This window comes from Chenopodium album, chromosome 17 (assembly GCF_948465745.1).
Source record: "Chenopodium album chromosome 17, dcCheAlbu1.1, whole genome shotgun sequence".
NCBI classification, from domain to species: domain Eukaryota; kingdom Viridiplantae; phylum Streptophyta; class Magnoliopsida; order Caryophyllales; family Amaranthaceae; genus Chenopodium; species Chenopodium album.
This window is the reverse complement of record NC_137850.1, coordinates 45,268,676-45,284,847: the sequence shown is the minus strand read 5'-3', so window position 1 is coordinate 45,284,847 and position 16,172 is coordinate 45,268,676. Positions and strand designations below refer to the sequence as shown.

The 16,172-nt window shown below is 33.0% G+C and overlaps 2 protein-coding genes and 2 non-coding genes across 4 annotated transcripts; all 4 read right to left on the bottom strand.

Moving 5' to 3' along the window:
- Positions 1–3,397: 3,397 nt before the first annotated feature.
- Positions 3,398–3,469, bottom strand: TRNAG-UCC (transfer RNA glycine (anticodon UCC)). Its single transcript has one exon. It is a non-coding gene; the product is annotated as a tRNA-Gly (tRNA).
- A 915-nt stretch (positions 3,470–4,384) lies between these two features.
- LOC145589888 (fructose-bisphosphate aldolase 1, chloroplastic-like) lies at positions 4,385–7,274 on the bottom strand. Its single transcript, XM_081646586.1, has 6 exons — positions 6,997–7,274; positions 6,057–6,326; positions 5,841–5,950; positions 5,646–5,736; positions 5,290–5,559; positions 4,385–4,877 (listed from the first exon to the last, which is right to left on the bottom strand). Exons 1-6 carry the CDS (start codon positions 7,165–7,167, stop codon positions 4,599–4,601), a joined length of 1,191 nt encoding a protein of 396 aa, XP_081502712.1. The 5' UTR covers positions 7,168–7,274; the 3' UTR covers positions 4,385–4,598.
- Positions 7,275–8,305: 1,031 nt separating this feature from the next.
- LOC145588180 (uncharacterized) lies at positions 8,306–10,962 on the bottom strand. The gene is made up of 2 exons (XM_081644824.1): positions 10,819–10,962; positions 8,306–9,523 (listed from the first exon to the last, which is right to left on the bottom strand). Exon 2 carries the CDS (start codon positions 9,498–9,500, stop codon positions 8,631–8,633), a length of 870 nt encoding a protein of 289 aa, XP_081500950.1. The 5' UTR covers positions 9,501–9,523; positions 10,819–10,962; the 3' UTR covers positions 8,306–8,630.
- A 73-nt stretch (positions 10,963–11,035) lies between these two features.
- TRNAE-CUC (transfer RNA glutamic acid (anticodon CUC)) lies at positions 11,036–11,108 on the bottom strand. The gene has a single exon. It is a non-coding gene; the product is annotated as a tRNA-Glu (tRNA).
- Positions 11,109–16,172: the final 5,064 nt, after the last annotated feature.

The window sequence follows — 16,172 nt, the reverse complement described above, 5'->3', positions numbered from 1 at the left end:
TTAGGGGTTTATATATGAAAGGGAAAAGGGGTTGGGATGAAGAGAATAATAGGAAGAAATTATCTTGATATTATTCTCCAAACATATCTTTGACATAACAAAGATAAATATGGTAATTTTGTGCATTTTGTCATCTTTGACTTGTGTAAATTATATCCCATAATTCCCTCCCCTCTCATAGCTGTAATTTATTATGTACTTAAAATAGTCTTTAGTTTGTATATTTATAGACTGTAACTTTATGCAAAGAAATACATCTCACCAATTATCTTTTACATGGGATATTTTGTAAAAGAAAATAGGCTTAATGTAATGGGTTAAAATTTCGGTTTGTAATTCGGTTTTTAGTTTTTTTAACCCCCAAACCGTCTCTAAATCGTAATCCATATATATATATATATATATATATATATATATATATATATATATATATATATATATATATATATATATATTCCAAATCAATCTAATCCAAATTTTAAAAAATTAAAAAATTAAAAAAAAAATCCAAACCTAATTATTCGGTTCGATTTTGTTTTAATCCAAATTACTTTGACCCCTAATAATTATTTTAAGTATCACCAACTGCTCTAATAATAACGGTATGTAAACATCAATTTATGGAAGACAAATTCCATTCGAGAAGCATATAAGGGACCAAAATAAAATATACAAACTCCATGTAAGAAGGAACATAACGAGGCTAATTAGTTTTTAAATATTGTATTAAACTATTAATTATGATGAATCACCATGGGACGTATCTATATGAAAAAGCCAATCAGTAATAAAGAGAATTGTATCTGGTTCATTTTTCTTCATACAAGTATCAAAGAAGAATAATCTTATCAAAAGTTAAGATAATTAATTATAAATAATCTCCTAATAAACATGTGATGAATCATGAAATGTTGTTTTATCTTTCAAATAAATATGTGAAATTTCTTTTAAATTTAATTTGCCTTATGAGCTAGCTAACGTTGTCTATCTTTAAAAATGTGTCTTGTCAAAAAAAAAAAAAAAAACAAAAACAAAAAAAACCTTAAAAAAAAACTTTAAAAATGTGTGAATCACCATCTTCTTAATTTTATTCTCCCAAATTGTTGTGGTTCCATAGTTATTTAATGCACAATTAGGTTTAATTAGCTAATTAAGTCACCCATATATTATTAACAATGATCTGAAATTCCTAACCAAGCATGCTTAAATTATTGTGGAGTTTTTGAACAGGTAAGTTCTAGCTTAAAGATATAAATGCACTTTGTTAGTACAAGAAGTACCATTAGATAACACAATTGGGGAATTTATAGGTGAAGGAAGGCATTGCACATATGCAAGAAGTCTATTAGCTACTTAGGTAGGTGGGATACTCGTAATTGTGTTCAAATCACATGTATATTGGCTTTTTTCTCTTAAAACCTGTAACATTGGCAAAACTAGCTCGAACTAAATTAATAAAATCCACTAATCTATCTTTCCATAATAAAAGAACAAAACTATGAGTGATTTAATTAAAACGAAAATATCCAAGATTGAAATCTAAAGAGAAGACCTCTAGCCAACATCCAAGAAAAATCATGCATGCATGCACATTTACTAATCTAGTAGTGTTCTTTAAAGCATATGCTCTTTAGTCTATAACTCTTTATATATGATGATAAACAAACAAATAAAAACAATATAATACTTAATACCACCATTAGTACGTCTCATTGATGTCTATAAAAGGTGAAAACAAGTCTTCTCGTGTTACATGACCAAAATAAAAAGAAACTATACCAAATATGCAAAATCCAGCTCCTACTAATCAAAGAGAAGTTCCTCCTAATGCTAGTCATGGTTTTCCACCACCATTATACAATCATCCTCCTTTTGGTACTCCTTATTACCCAAACTACGGTTATCCTCCTCTATTTTACCCTTACAATTATAATCATTTTCCTTTCTTCCATGCCCCATCGCCAGGTAGCTACGGATTCAATTCCGGAAGTAATACCAATGGCTCCGGTAAACAAACCAACGGAGATACAACAGTTGGCAACAATAGCAGCACTAGTTCGAGTCATGTCAAAATAGGAAGTATTGGTGGAAATCATGACAATAAAGACAGCCAAAACAAATCCGGGGATGTTACCCTAGGGGATATTGGCCGGATTAAGTGAATCTTGTTTACATAAACGCACTTTACTATCCATATCTAGTTTGACTGTCACATACGTGTTACATAATAATAATAATAATAATAGGGCTTGTAATAATTTTGTAACGAGCTGAGATATATAGGTATGCTTTAAGTTCTTGCTAGCTTTTAAGGTTTCATATACTACGTAAGAAATTATGTTCTAATAGTTGTCATTATTTAGAAAAATGATCATAAGCATTGGTTTGTCATATATAGATAATTTTCTTCTCTTTCACAATCTCACGCAATAAATCATGAATAATATGAATCCTCTTATTAATATGATCCAATGAACTTTTGTGATTCTCTCGTTTATGTACTATAATTAAATTCAAAATACATGGAGTGAAAATTTTAATTCATTTGAGAAGAAGGGGCCAAATTTTTTTAAAAAAAAAAATCGAGTGCAAAGTTTATGTAAAGGAGCATAATGTAATTAGGTTAATTAGTACTAAACATTACTACATGCATATTGCATACACCATGGGACGAATCTCTGTGACAATGAAATAGCCAATTAATTACAAATAAGAAGAATAGTATCTAGCTCTTCTTTGTCCTACAATTATAGTAGTATATAGAATCGTAACTATTTGAAGACATTGATTAGTGACGAATCATAAATTAAAAGTTATTATAATAATTAATTTAAATGAAGCTTATAATTGTACATGTACCTTAGCTCTAATTCGACCTAAAATATACGCATATTACTCTCTTCACATGGTGTCAGAGTCATCTAATTTATTTTTTTTTACTCATCCCTCTGCTTCTATGATCAAAACCCTTTCGTTCTCTTGCATCTCACACGACATGGTTTCCTCCCCAACTCAGAAGTGTATCATCAATATATTCACTTCAAAAGTGCAAGAAACAAACCAAAATAATTCTGCTCCTAAAACTCAAAGAGAAGCTCGTCCTAATATTGTTCATGCATATGTTCCACCATCATCACTATATAATCATCATCCTCATTTTCATGCTCCTCACAACCCGGACTATGGCTATAATCCTTTACCTTCCGTTCATGCTCCGTCTCACGGGGGTTGTGTGATCAATATTGTAAACAATACCAATGGCTCCGGGGAGCAAACCAATGGCGATATGAAAGTAGGCAACCGCATCAACAAGTGGACTCGCATCACAATTACTAGTAGAAGTGCTTGTGCAAACAATGAAGACATTAATAAAACAGAGGATGGTAAGGAAAAAAATTGCGTTTGCCGGGAGTCGAACCCGGGTCTATTGCTTGGAAGGCAATTATCCTAACCGTTGGACTACAAACGCTACTTGTTAATTCATACAGTATATAATTATTAAATAAAAAGCTTATATACAAGGAGCACATGAGTATATGCTTGCATTCTCAATTTTTTTTAGGTAAGAAAAATGCTCTTCAATTTCAATAGTTCTACCGCCTACACATATCGTAAATCCAAAAAAAAAAAATCTAATATAGTACTGCGAATGTGCAATTGAAACATGCTAGATTAGTGAATTTTTTAATGTACAATCGGTTGTACCTTATGCATGTTAACTAAGGTTATTTTTTTGCTCATGTGCTTGTAAGTTGTAATCATGTATACCCTTTTACCTCAAACACTTTCAACACCATCTTTTAATCCCATCAACCATAACACTACGTATCTCATACCTTTGTTCGGTGGTTCACCAACTACTTCCTCCATGGGATTGATGCTACAACCTTAATTTTGATGGCTCGTGTAAAACCAACTCCTCATCAGCTTCATCCACGACAATCACAGCAACCACGTCTCAGCCCACATGAACAACTTCAACACGACTCTTACGATCTTGGTCAGAATTGAAGCAATGACAACGGCTACACAAAGGTTTACAGGTATAGCTAACATTTTTCTGAAGAAAGTATGGCTAACATTGATCATCTTGTAATTTCCCCTATGTATAAATCTTTGAAATAGTCTGCATCTTCTCTCGATTATACATCATGGGTAGACTAGACGCTCCCCTAAAGAGAGGACTCCGAATTATTACTTGTTTTCTTATCTTATAGAAATGTTTAATGTAACTAAAACGCAAATCAACATGAAGCAAGCACCAAGGAAACAAATCTGTAAACAATGGTGGCAGAAGTAAAGAATACTTAAACTTTAAGTTTAGAAGAAAATCGATTCAATTCATATTCATTTCAAACCCTTGTAAAAAGCAATAACCAAGAGCTAAGGTAAATCTCATTAGTAGCTGAACAATCTTATTAAAACTTGAGTATAAGGTACATACAATTTAAGTAATTACCAAAAAAGTCTGTTTCATGGCCGTTAATCACATCATTAGGGCCTTCAAACTTAAATACACAAATTTTAGGTCCATGATCAACCTCCATTAAAATAAACAAACTTAATCTAATAACAACTCCCACTCAGTAATAATCTTCTTAGTAAGTGTAGCCCTTGACGAACATGCCCTTCTTGGCCTCCTCGGACTCACCCTCACCAGTGTACTTACCGAGCTGAGCCAAAGAGTTGGACTTGGCCCGTTGCAACAGGGCATCTTGAGCAGCCTTCACATTCTCGGGTCTTCCACCCCAGGTCTTCAAGCAGGTGTTTTGAAGGGCTCTTGCGTAGGAGAAAGATACATGCCATGGGTTGGGGCTCTGGTTCATGGCATTCAAGTTCAAGGTTGCCTCCACCTCAGATTGCCCACCAGACAAGAACTGCCAGTCAAAGCAAATCAAAAATCACAACAACATTCTCAGGAAATGATCAAAGGGGTGAAACACTAAATTCTTCCTACACTGAGGTAATATACATGACATTTCTATAAAATGTATGATATCGGTAAACATACACAATTAATAACTAAACGATTTAGGGGTCAACCTTATATTCAACATTCAAGTATTAAGGGGCAATGAATGGACGGGATAGAAACCATGAACAATAAAGAGATAAACCTTAATCAACAGAACTTATTGGGTACTATGTGGCCTACAATTTAGGGTCGAAGGCAGTACATGATGTTTTGCTAAAATGTATGATAAAAGTACACAGATAATAAATGAATAATTTTAAGTCAATTAAATTCAGCATTTTATTATTAAGTGTAATGAAGGTATAGGAACTTGCCATGATTCCAGGGACGGATGGGGGAATTCTCCTGTGGAGGAGCTTGAGGGTGTAGTCAGCAACTTGATCAGGGGTGGCCCTTTCCTTGCACTCAGCACCTGGGGTAACCATGCTGGGCTTAAGAAGGATACCCTCAAAGAGCACATTGTTCTCTGCCATGTAGTAGAACACTTCGGCCCAAACCTTCTGAGCAACCTCGAATGTCCTGTCAATTCCATGCTCACCATCAAGCAAGATCTCTGGCTCAACAATTGGGACCAATCCATTGTCCTAAATACAACACATGATTTATAAGAACCAATAAAAGTGAAATAGTTTAAAATAAAAAGTTTAGGTTCTGGTTTTTAGTTGCTTACTTGGGTGATAGCAGCGTAGCGAGCAAGACCCCAAGCAGCTTCCTTCACTGCCAAGGCAGATGGGCCATTGGGAATGCTCACAACAGTACGCCTGTAGAAAATCAACAATCCAATATTTGTTGTGAATATTGACATTATCTAACAAGCAAATACATAGTCAATTAGTCATACTTTGAGTAAAATCATGTTATGTACCATTTGGCAAAGCGGGCACCCTGCTGGTAGTAAGCAGCAGAGCGGGAAGCAAGACCATCAAGACCTTGGCACCATGACTCATCGTTTGAACCAGCAAGTGGCACCAAACCCTGTAAAATAGTACATTATAAATGCTCACATATCATTATTACACTAGCATACTTACTTTCTTACTCTAATCTAATCTACAAGTAAGAGAGTGGCAAGATATCGAACCTTGTCAACTTTGATACCGGGAACAATGCCCTGCTCAATGAGGACATCAACCATTTTCTTGCCATCAGTGGTGGATTGGTAAAGAGTCTCTTCAAAGAGGATAGCACCAGAGATGTACTGACCAAGGCCTGGGGCACTGATAAGAAGGGTACGGTAGGCTTGGCGGTTAGCCTCGGTGTTCTCTAGACCGATTGAGGCAAGACGTTTCCCACAGGTGGCATTCGACTCATCCATGGCCAAGATTCCACGGCCAGGTGATGCCACAGTTTTCTGCATACAACCCCCACAAATAAACAACTTTGCTTCTGAATTCTTTTCCAATAATCTTACAGTAGACAAGTATAACTACTAGAGCTAGTATCAGTTTGGTAAACCATCCACTACAATTCTTCAACATGGATAAGTTTTTAAGGTAGTCAAAATCATTTACACAAGTGTCAGAGAATCATAGAATCTCCACTTAGATACTTCTCCCGGTCATTATATATGTCTACAAAAACTCCTTTTTTATTTTCTTCTTTATTACTTCTATTCTCTATTATATTCTATTTTTATACTACCTTAGTTTTTTATTACTTAGTTGCTATGTTTCTTTTATACACTATCCATATAATCTACTTAGACTATACTTTGTGTTAAATAAAAACAAAGTCACGTGAGCTCTTGTTAAATCAGATTAATCTCCATGTGTAATTTATTGATATCAATTTTTATAGTGATTCCTTATTGATATTTAAAAGTATAAATGGTTGAGAATATGCGTTGGCAAACATGACTAAAGTAATGTAGCGACTAATTAAGAACAGAGGAAGTACTATTCAGAATCATAGGCATAAATTTCAGAAGCAATCATAACTATATACTGTAGCTAACAGACGTACATGAGCAAACATCATAACATTTAATCAGTGAAGAGATAGAAAAGGCAAAGTTAACGTACCGCGGTCTTAACAAGCTCATCGGCATAGGAGCTGGCGCGGACAGTCAGAGAAGATGGAACCGAGGGAGCAAACCTGACACCAGCAACGGAAGGAAGGCGGAGGGTCTGGCCCTTGACAAAGTCAGACTTGTCAAGGACTGGTGAGGTCTTGAGAAGAGAAGCTGAGGCCATTTTTCTTCAATGAACTGTGTATGCTAAAGAGAACAGAACAGACTAGCCAAAAGATATGCAAAGTCTTATCCCTCCTCTTAGCAAACTCTACCACACAGGCTAATCAATGCTTCAGTGCTACAAATTTATATAAGTCTAGTTATGCATGTTATCATAATATGTCTTGCTTGAGAGGCTGTCATGCTTCGGCCAGTGATGTACCGCCATGTGGATGATAAATCTTGCCTAGTTGGCACGCCTCGAGCTCAATAAGCGAGAAAATCTAAATAGAAATAAAAAATAGGGAAAAAATGACAGATGATGCAGAGATTGCAATGTATTCCTATCAGTGAAAGGTGAATATGAGGCTATTATCCTTCTAAAAAATGTCTTTTAGTATTTTAGAGATAAATGGTTATTAGTTAATCACTGGATTTTGAGGGTAAGGTTTGATGAACTACATTTTGACGGTTAATAATTGGCCATTTCAAATCAAAGATTGTGGTTCAAAACCATGTGGATGAACCATCTTCGTTGATCAAGGATGTGGGCCCACCCTTGGCTATGTCCCATTATCTTGGCTTTATCTTTCAACTTGAAGAAATGGGATTTTACACATCAGTATGGATACCAGTAGCAATACTATCACAACCAAATACATTTTTGACATATTCTCATCCACATCAAAAAAAAATAAAAAAATGCTAGACATTTAAGATATACAAATTATGAAGTTTTAAGAGTATAGAATACTTACAATAGTACCATGCTTAATTACCGTATAATCACATGATTCCTCGTGCTAATCATGATGTCCGAATATGTCATTCAATGCCCGTTTCAGAAAGTAGTTACGGTATCACTAACAGTGAGTGACTATGTCAAAATCATGGAACTTGGTTCTCATTTCCTTCAAAAAGAAGTTGCAGTGTGTTTGGACTCAGGAATTTGGAAAGAAAGAGAACAGGATGCTTATGAGCGATAGAAAGGAAAAGGCTAGCATAGAAAGGAAAAGGCTAGCCTACCCCTTTCTCCCCCTCTTTCCTTCTCCTCCCCTACAAGTTATCGTTACCACATAACATAAAGTTAATGTTCGTGTTATGCTATAATACTCAAAAGATTTAAGTCCCTGTAAATCAATTTTAAATGACATGGATACTGATTACTGAACTTATGAGCTTCCAATAGAGATGAAAAAATCCAAAAGGAGTGTACAATTACAGACTTGCTCTAAAAAAGAACACTTGCTCTTCAACTTCCATTGAAATTGAATACTTTGAAGATAAACAATTTACCAGCAAAGCAGAACATTTCAACAGCACATTTCTGATTTCTAAAAAAAGCAGAAGGCCAAAAACAAGTTTACAGAAACTCGCCTTTCATAGTGTAGAAGTAGAAGGCAGAAATGTAAAACTACCAGATGAATATATGACCAAAAACTCATTCTGTATATGAACAAGAAAAGTTAGAAGCAAACGAACAACTCATTCTGTATACTGCTTGAGAGACAGATCACCAATGCCAGCAATGACATCATCTATAGACACCTGCATCGGATCATTTAATGCTACAGCTGAATCACTGGAACTTGATTGAATCTGTGAAGGAACATCAGCAAGGGCCTTGTTCAATTGTTTTCCAAACTCATCTTGCTCGTCTGAAATCCCAAGATCCCAGACTTTGAAGATGTCTTCCAGTGAATCTTCCAATGAAGTATTCACCTCAAATGTTGTCAAACTCGAGTTCAAATCAGAATCAAGGTTCTCTACTTTTACATCTTCAGAATAATTTGGACGGAAAACATTAAGAACTTTTCCTCTCACCCTGCCTCTCTTATTTCTGGTTATAAAATCATCTTCATCATCTTCAGATAAATCAATGCTTTCAATCTCTCCAAAATCACCATCTATGAGATCCTCATCTTCATCAGATCCTCCACCAAAATCCATACTAGTCAGGTTTTCTCTGAATTGAGGAATTTCATCAGCAGACAGTTGCATACTGCTCTGCACCACTGACGTGGCTGGAGGTTCTGGTTGAGAGCTGATAATCTCCAATAATGCATCTTTAATAGAACTCCAGTCTGTATCCGAATCATCCACATCTTTATTCAGGCATGAATCAGCCCAGGCTACATCTTCAAGAGAGAGACTCTCTTCATCGACATTGGATATTAGAGAGTTCAAAAAGACAGAATGAAGTGAGTCTTCCTTCATGTCATCATCTACTATAGCCATAAGCTGCAAGACTAGCCTTCTATTAATCAAATTAATGATAGGTAGAAAGTATTCAGGATGAAATAACCACACCTGCAAGCAGACAAGTAGAAGGAAAGATGAGTACTTGAGCAGCATGATTCCACATTGCCGACCATCAACTTCAAAAGTTCACCATTTTAATCAACTAAAGTTAAACAAAATCAAGGAAGCAGGCAAGAACAACTGTACAACACTTTAGGCATACGCAGAATACGAAAGAAGAACATCAAGCAATCATCAATGTAATGAAAAAGATGGATATCCCATGAAAAATTAATCAAAAGAGAAAATTCAAACATCAGAGGTAAGATATGATTGAACATCCCAAGCATAATTATCAAGAGCAGGTCACTAAAAGCACAACAGTCTTTTACAAAAACTTAAAGCTCGAACTTCAGATAATGTTGAGTTAGCAGTTCCAGAGATGGCTCTATTCCATGAAAAGGAATGACAAAAAGATCAGTTACCAACACATGTTAACTCTAGTTATGCAAAACTACTAAATTATAAATTGTTCACAATATCTTTTAAGTGATTCCTAAGTCTGATCAACTCAATGCTAAAACGCGTGCTGTATCATAAACGACATTGCTAGCAAATCAACATGCATCATTCCATAACAAGATGAACCTTATATATGAGCACAGCAAAACATGCTTAATAGCTAATAAAAGCTTAATGGACCCTCATTCATAATTTTATTATGTACACCACATTTTTCAACATCTAAACACTAAAAGAAAAAAAGCCACAGAAATCATAAATTCCATATTTGTATGAACTACCACAGTATACCTAACCTCATCCTAGACGAATTCGAACAAATCTCAGTATGTATCCAAGAAACGACAATCGATGATGCACCAACATACAGCCAATAAAAGGGACCTTTTATAATTACCTTCAATATTCATTTGATTCTCAATTTACTAAATACAGTATTATGATCCTTAAAACTTAAAATCAGTATTCAGTACACACATATTGTAGAAACAATCTTACACCAATTTTGTGATCAAAAGTTCAAAACTACTAAAGGATGCCCAAAACCATGAAACAGTAACAATTCATGATTCTGAGGATGCCAACACTACCTAAGACCTCGTATCAAATCCCGTCTACATCTAATATATCATGATTTTGTGAGGAGTCTTAATTTCGTTTCAAATAAAACAAAAATCAAAAATCGACTAAGAACCTGAGTAGAATCATCAAGTAGGTTAATTAGACGCAAAAGTAAACCCTAAGTAAGAATGAACAGTTCGAATTGATAGAAAACCCTCAATCATACAATTTTAATTGAAAAACAGATTTTAAACTGCATACAAATTATCATATAATGAACTAATAGCTTGAATTTAGATGAAATTAAAATGAAAAAAAAAAAAAAAAACAAAAAACTTTAGAAATTTACCTTTAGATTTCTGGAAAAAAGGAAAGAATAATTGAATATCAACCAAATTTGAAATTATCTGAAAAGAGCAGAAAAAAAAGAGATGAAATTGGGGATAAATTGAGGGAATTAGAAAGGAATCAAAGGAGAGAGAAAATAGGGATTTGCAAAATAAAAGGGTTTAAGCTTAAGAAAGATATTTGGAGAAGACGATAAATTTCGAAGCGGCAAAAATAAATTCCGTTGCCGGGATTTGAACCCGGGTCTCTCGGGTGAGAGCCGAGTATCCTGACCAACTAGACTACAACGGATTTGTTGTTTTCAATTCTCTGACAATTTACACTTATTTATAACTAATTTTTTCTCACAATCTATGAGATTATACATATGAATAATCATTTTATTCTCACCCCAAAAATATAATAATAATTATTACTGTTTTTTTCTTATTTAGGTCAATCAAATTCCTATACAAGAACTTTGATTATTTATTTAATAACTTAATCCTTCCTGGATTTTGTTCAAAAAAAAAAAAAAAAGAAGTTAATTCTTTATGAATAAAGATTATAAAAAGTTCATCATATTCACAATAGATATTAAGACAAATCTAATAACTTCTGACATTATTTTATGCATAAACCAAAAAATGGTCAAACAAGGATTGATCAATTTAAAAAAAAATGGATGGTCAAAAAAGAGTATATGTGAACTAGTGTAAATAGTACAATAAATTAACATGAGTACGTGACTTAGCTTGATAATTGTATAAACATAAATGAAGTTGCTTCAACATTGAAAATGATCGGCTGTTTTCCAATTGACAAAAAACCAATGATAATGACTATTTTATCATCTTTTATGATTTCTTCAATAACGTCTTTTATATAATTAAATTAAATATTTACTATAATATCTATAATATATGTTCATATGCATTATGCACTGCACCCTGCAATCTCAAACAAATACGCGTATGTATATATAACATATATCAATACTTGTAGTATAATTTGATCTCGGATATTGTGTACCATCATTCTAATTAAAGATACTAGCTTCATACATTGATATGATGTTTAACTATTATTACTATTTAAAAAAATATCAATGGCCTTCCTTTCTCTACCGATCAATAAACTCAAAAAAGTGGATTGGCAAAAAGACGTCAACTTTTAGAGTTATAGCATGAATGAATTCATGAAGTACGTAAAAATAAATTAAGCCTCCTCCACTCAAATAGTCAAATATACCAATCCAGGCGAAATATCTCTACTCTCATTAAATTCTACCGGTAATAAAATTCAAACTGAAATTTTGCATGTTATAGTAATTCTAGCAATAATTAATCACTAATTAAAAGCCATATAATGTCAATTTAAAAAAAAAAAAACAAACAAACAAACAAACATAATTTATGTACAATACGTAGAGGTTAATACATATATTTCGTTCCACTAAAATTCAGAACATGTAATATACCCATACATATATAATTTCATACATTTGGTTGTTGTATAGTATATGAACGATTATAAACAGCAATAATTGTCTTTCTAATGCATAGTCATTTGGGTGAATAAATAAATATCGACCGATCAACACTTGAGCACGCAAATTCCGTTAGTCACATACGACATCACATCTTCAAGGTTTAATTGGTACCGTCCTCTTATCGTTGGAGCACAATGTTTCATCCATAGTGTGGTAGTTGACATAATGGCTAGGGGCCGAGTTGCGCCGAAAGTGCTTTGGTAAGCAATCATCCAATTCCTTCCCGGTATACCCATCTGGCACGGCCGGAGTCCCAATTGGTTGTGGCACCAACAATGACACGTACTCGTCCTTGAAGCTCAAGCCTAGTGGCCTCGTGCCCTCGACAAGGTTCGAGGAGGGCGAGAGGAAGAGGAAAAGGATGAGGAATGTTATTATTGACATTTTGTGGGGAGTAAGGTAGTTGGTTTTTCTTAGAAGTGGAATATGTTGGAAGGTGAGATGTTTTTTTTTTTTTTTTTTTTTGGGTGAATTGTATGGTAACCTTTATATGAGGGTGGAAAGGAGAAAAAAGGGTCATAAATAAACTTGTGAGTTACAACAAAATACCAGCTCATAGTTTAGACTAGTTGACTGATTAAAAACATGCACAGTCATTTTTATGAATAGTAGTACGTAGTATTACAGTAGGGATAGTTGGTAAGTGAAAGATTGATCAATTTTTAGCTTTTTGACAACGTTGACATGATCTTACCCGTGTTTTTCATTACTATGTCACAGTAACACTATTCCTATAATATCCCTCACACACAAAAAGGAAATTATAAGGGGAAAAAAAATCTAAAGATTTTATTTGGTCAACGTTTTTGAATTGAGACTTATTGAGCCATGCGGCCATGCATATAAAAATGATCCAACCCATTTTGTTTGGTTTTCATTTTCAAGCCCAATACTATTGGACTTTGACATGGGACAAGCACTAAGAGTCATTGATGCTAATCAAGAAATTGATTTGATATGGCATGAGAGGTATAGGTATTAATTCGAGTGTTCGGATCGAATACGGTGAGATCGGGCGAATTAGGTTTTGACAACTCTAATGAGAGGTAAGGTGGCGGGTCATAGTGTTCATACATCATGCATGGATTTTTATTTTTAAAATTTAGCATAGGTTAACGCAAGGCAAGACGACTTTTTTTATAATTGCATGTCAGGGTGGTTCTATATAAAAATAAATTGGTGGTTCCAACAAAAAAAAAATATAAAAATAAATCGGTAGCTTTTCAATATAAGAATCATTATTTTGGACACCCTATCAATTTCATTACTAATTAGGGCCTTTTAGTTGCCTTTGCACGAGTACATTATTAGGGATTGATATTAGCTTACACATAGTCGTTCGTAGTGTAAAGTTTTCTACTTAATATGTAAGTTGTTGCATATTGGAGAATAAAAGAGCTAAATCACTTTATAATATTGTAAGTAGATCGAGCCCTCATAATTGTTGTTGGGTTGCCCAAGATCTAAGATATAGCCGATTGAATGAACAATATATATATATATATATATATATATATATATATTATATATATATATATATAATTGTTGTTGGGTTGCCCAAGATCTAAGATATAGCCGATTGAATGAACAATATATATATATATATATATATATTATATATATATATATATATATATATATATATATATATATATATATATATATATATATTATATATATATATATATATATATATATATGCAAATTTAGTCAATTTGATTTTTGGTATATATACTTTTGCAATTTATTTAACATTCCATGTCAACAATCAACATCTCAAAAAGTTTTTCAGTAGTAAAAGATTCACTAATCTAACATATCTCAAAAATACAAATGGCAACAAACTAACAAAAGATGTGCTAAGAAAATTATAACTCATCTCACGTTTTAGGCTTAATTAATATTGAGAATCTCTTTAATTGGTGAGAATAAGATTTTTCTTTTTTTGAGATTTTTTTTCAATTAATTTTGATAGTTTTCCAGATGAAATTGGGCAAAATTTAATTGGGCCACGTCGGATAATTGGTAGCTTACCTGTAACAGAGGCTGAGTCATGTAAACAGGTGAGCTCTCTTGAGTGTTCTTATTGTGACACGTGTTGACAGTCAAAGGATTTTTGAATTGAAAATGAAATCACAGGCAAAATCTTGGGCTGGCAAACTACATGTATATATGATATATCTTTAGACGCGTCTTATAATTTTGGGCTACCAGTTTAATTAAGCACTATCATCAATTTTTCAAAGCATCATGCATGTATTCATGTGACTCAATTTTGGTACTCGCATTTTTATTTTATTTTATTTTTATAAAAATATCATTGGCTGTTTGGCACTCTAATAATCTAATTTTAAGCAATGTGTATATTTTTCCACTCTCATATTACTCTTTTATTAATTCATCCCTTTTAGTTTTCGCTATTTAAAAAAAAAAAAAAAAACGCAGAATAAAATAGTCGAGTTTGATACTTGGATACACATCTATATTGAAAATTATGAGGTTTTTTTTTTTTTTTTTTAAAAAAAAAGAAGATTGTAGAACATACAGAAAAAAAAGAGATTTACTAAAAAAAAAATGATATAGACAACATTTGAAATGCTTGCTGGCTGCTAATCACATCAAGCTTGATTAATTAGTTACTTGACCCAACCGTACCGTATACCCTACTAATAACTACAATTAATGTAGTCGTACGGTACAATACGTCAATGGTACGTAAAGTAGTCATTTAATGCATGTAGTTCTGCTAATCGACAGGAATCAAATGCCAACTTCTATATCCTTCTTTTATGAAACTAATATTCAAGTGCCAACTTTCTTAATTACTCGCCTTAGTTATTGGCCCGAGTGATGTTCCGAATCATCATAAATTTATAAGTTTAATCAAAACTAATTTAGTTAATGTTGAATAATAAGTAAATAAAAATATAATAAGAGGTTATATATATGGAAAATTAAACACTATTATAAAAATATAAAGAATTAAATTTACGCCAATAAAAAGTTTTTTAAAAAGACTAAACATGAATTAACACAATTCAACGCGATGAGAGAAGAGTGATGACAGACATTTGAGACATGTAACACCGACACATGATGTTAGTATGTTATGTGGTTATGCACTTGTACCTTTGAATTTTAATAATATTATGGATGTTATATAATTATTTTTCAATTCCAAGCATAACACTCTATTCATTGCGTCATTTCGAATTAAATATCTTAAACATTTTGTCCTAATTATACGAGTACTTGAATAAAAATGGCTAAAATTTTAATTTTTTTGATCCATACATATTTCTCCACGAATTTTATCGGGCGAGCACCGATTTAATTGACTTATTTGTCCAATTTTCAGTCTTTCAATCAAAATTAATTCCCCACTCATTTAATGTGTATGGTCTCCAAATTTTTGAACATAATTGTCTTACTTTTGGAAACTAACTATAATTTATTAATTTAGTTGAAATTCTTGTTAGAAAATTAGTTTTGTAACCTACGTTTATGGAAGTTATTAGTTACTGTAACTCCTTATAAATATATTGGATCATACAATAAACTATTGCACACTCTATTGACATACGAGTACAAGACATTTATTTGTTTTTACATTAAGTATGACTCCATATTAATTAAGGGTCTGTTCTTTTCAACTTATTTTCAGTTCAGTTCAGCTCTAATTAGTTCAGTTCAGGTCCTAATTTCCTTCTCTCATTAAATATTCAGTTCAGTTTAGTTTAATTCAGCTCCAATCAATTCAATTTAATTCAATTCAGTTCAGTAAATCAGAAACAGGCCCTAAGAGTGTGTCAAGACTCAAGAAA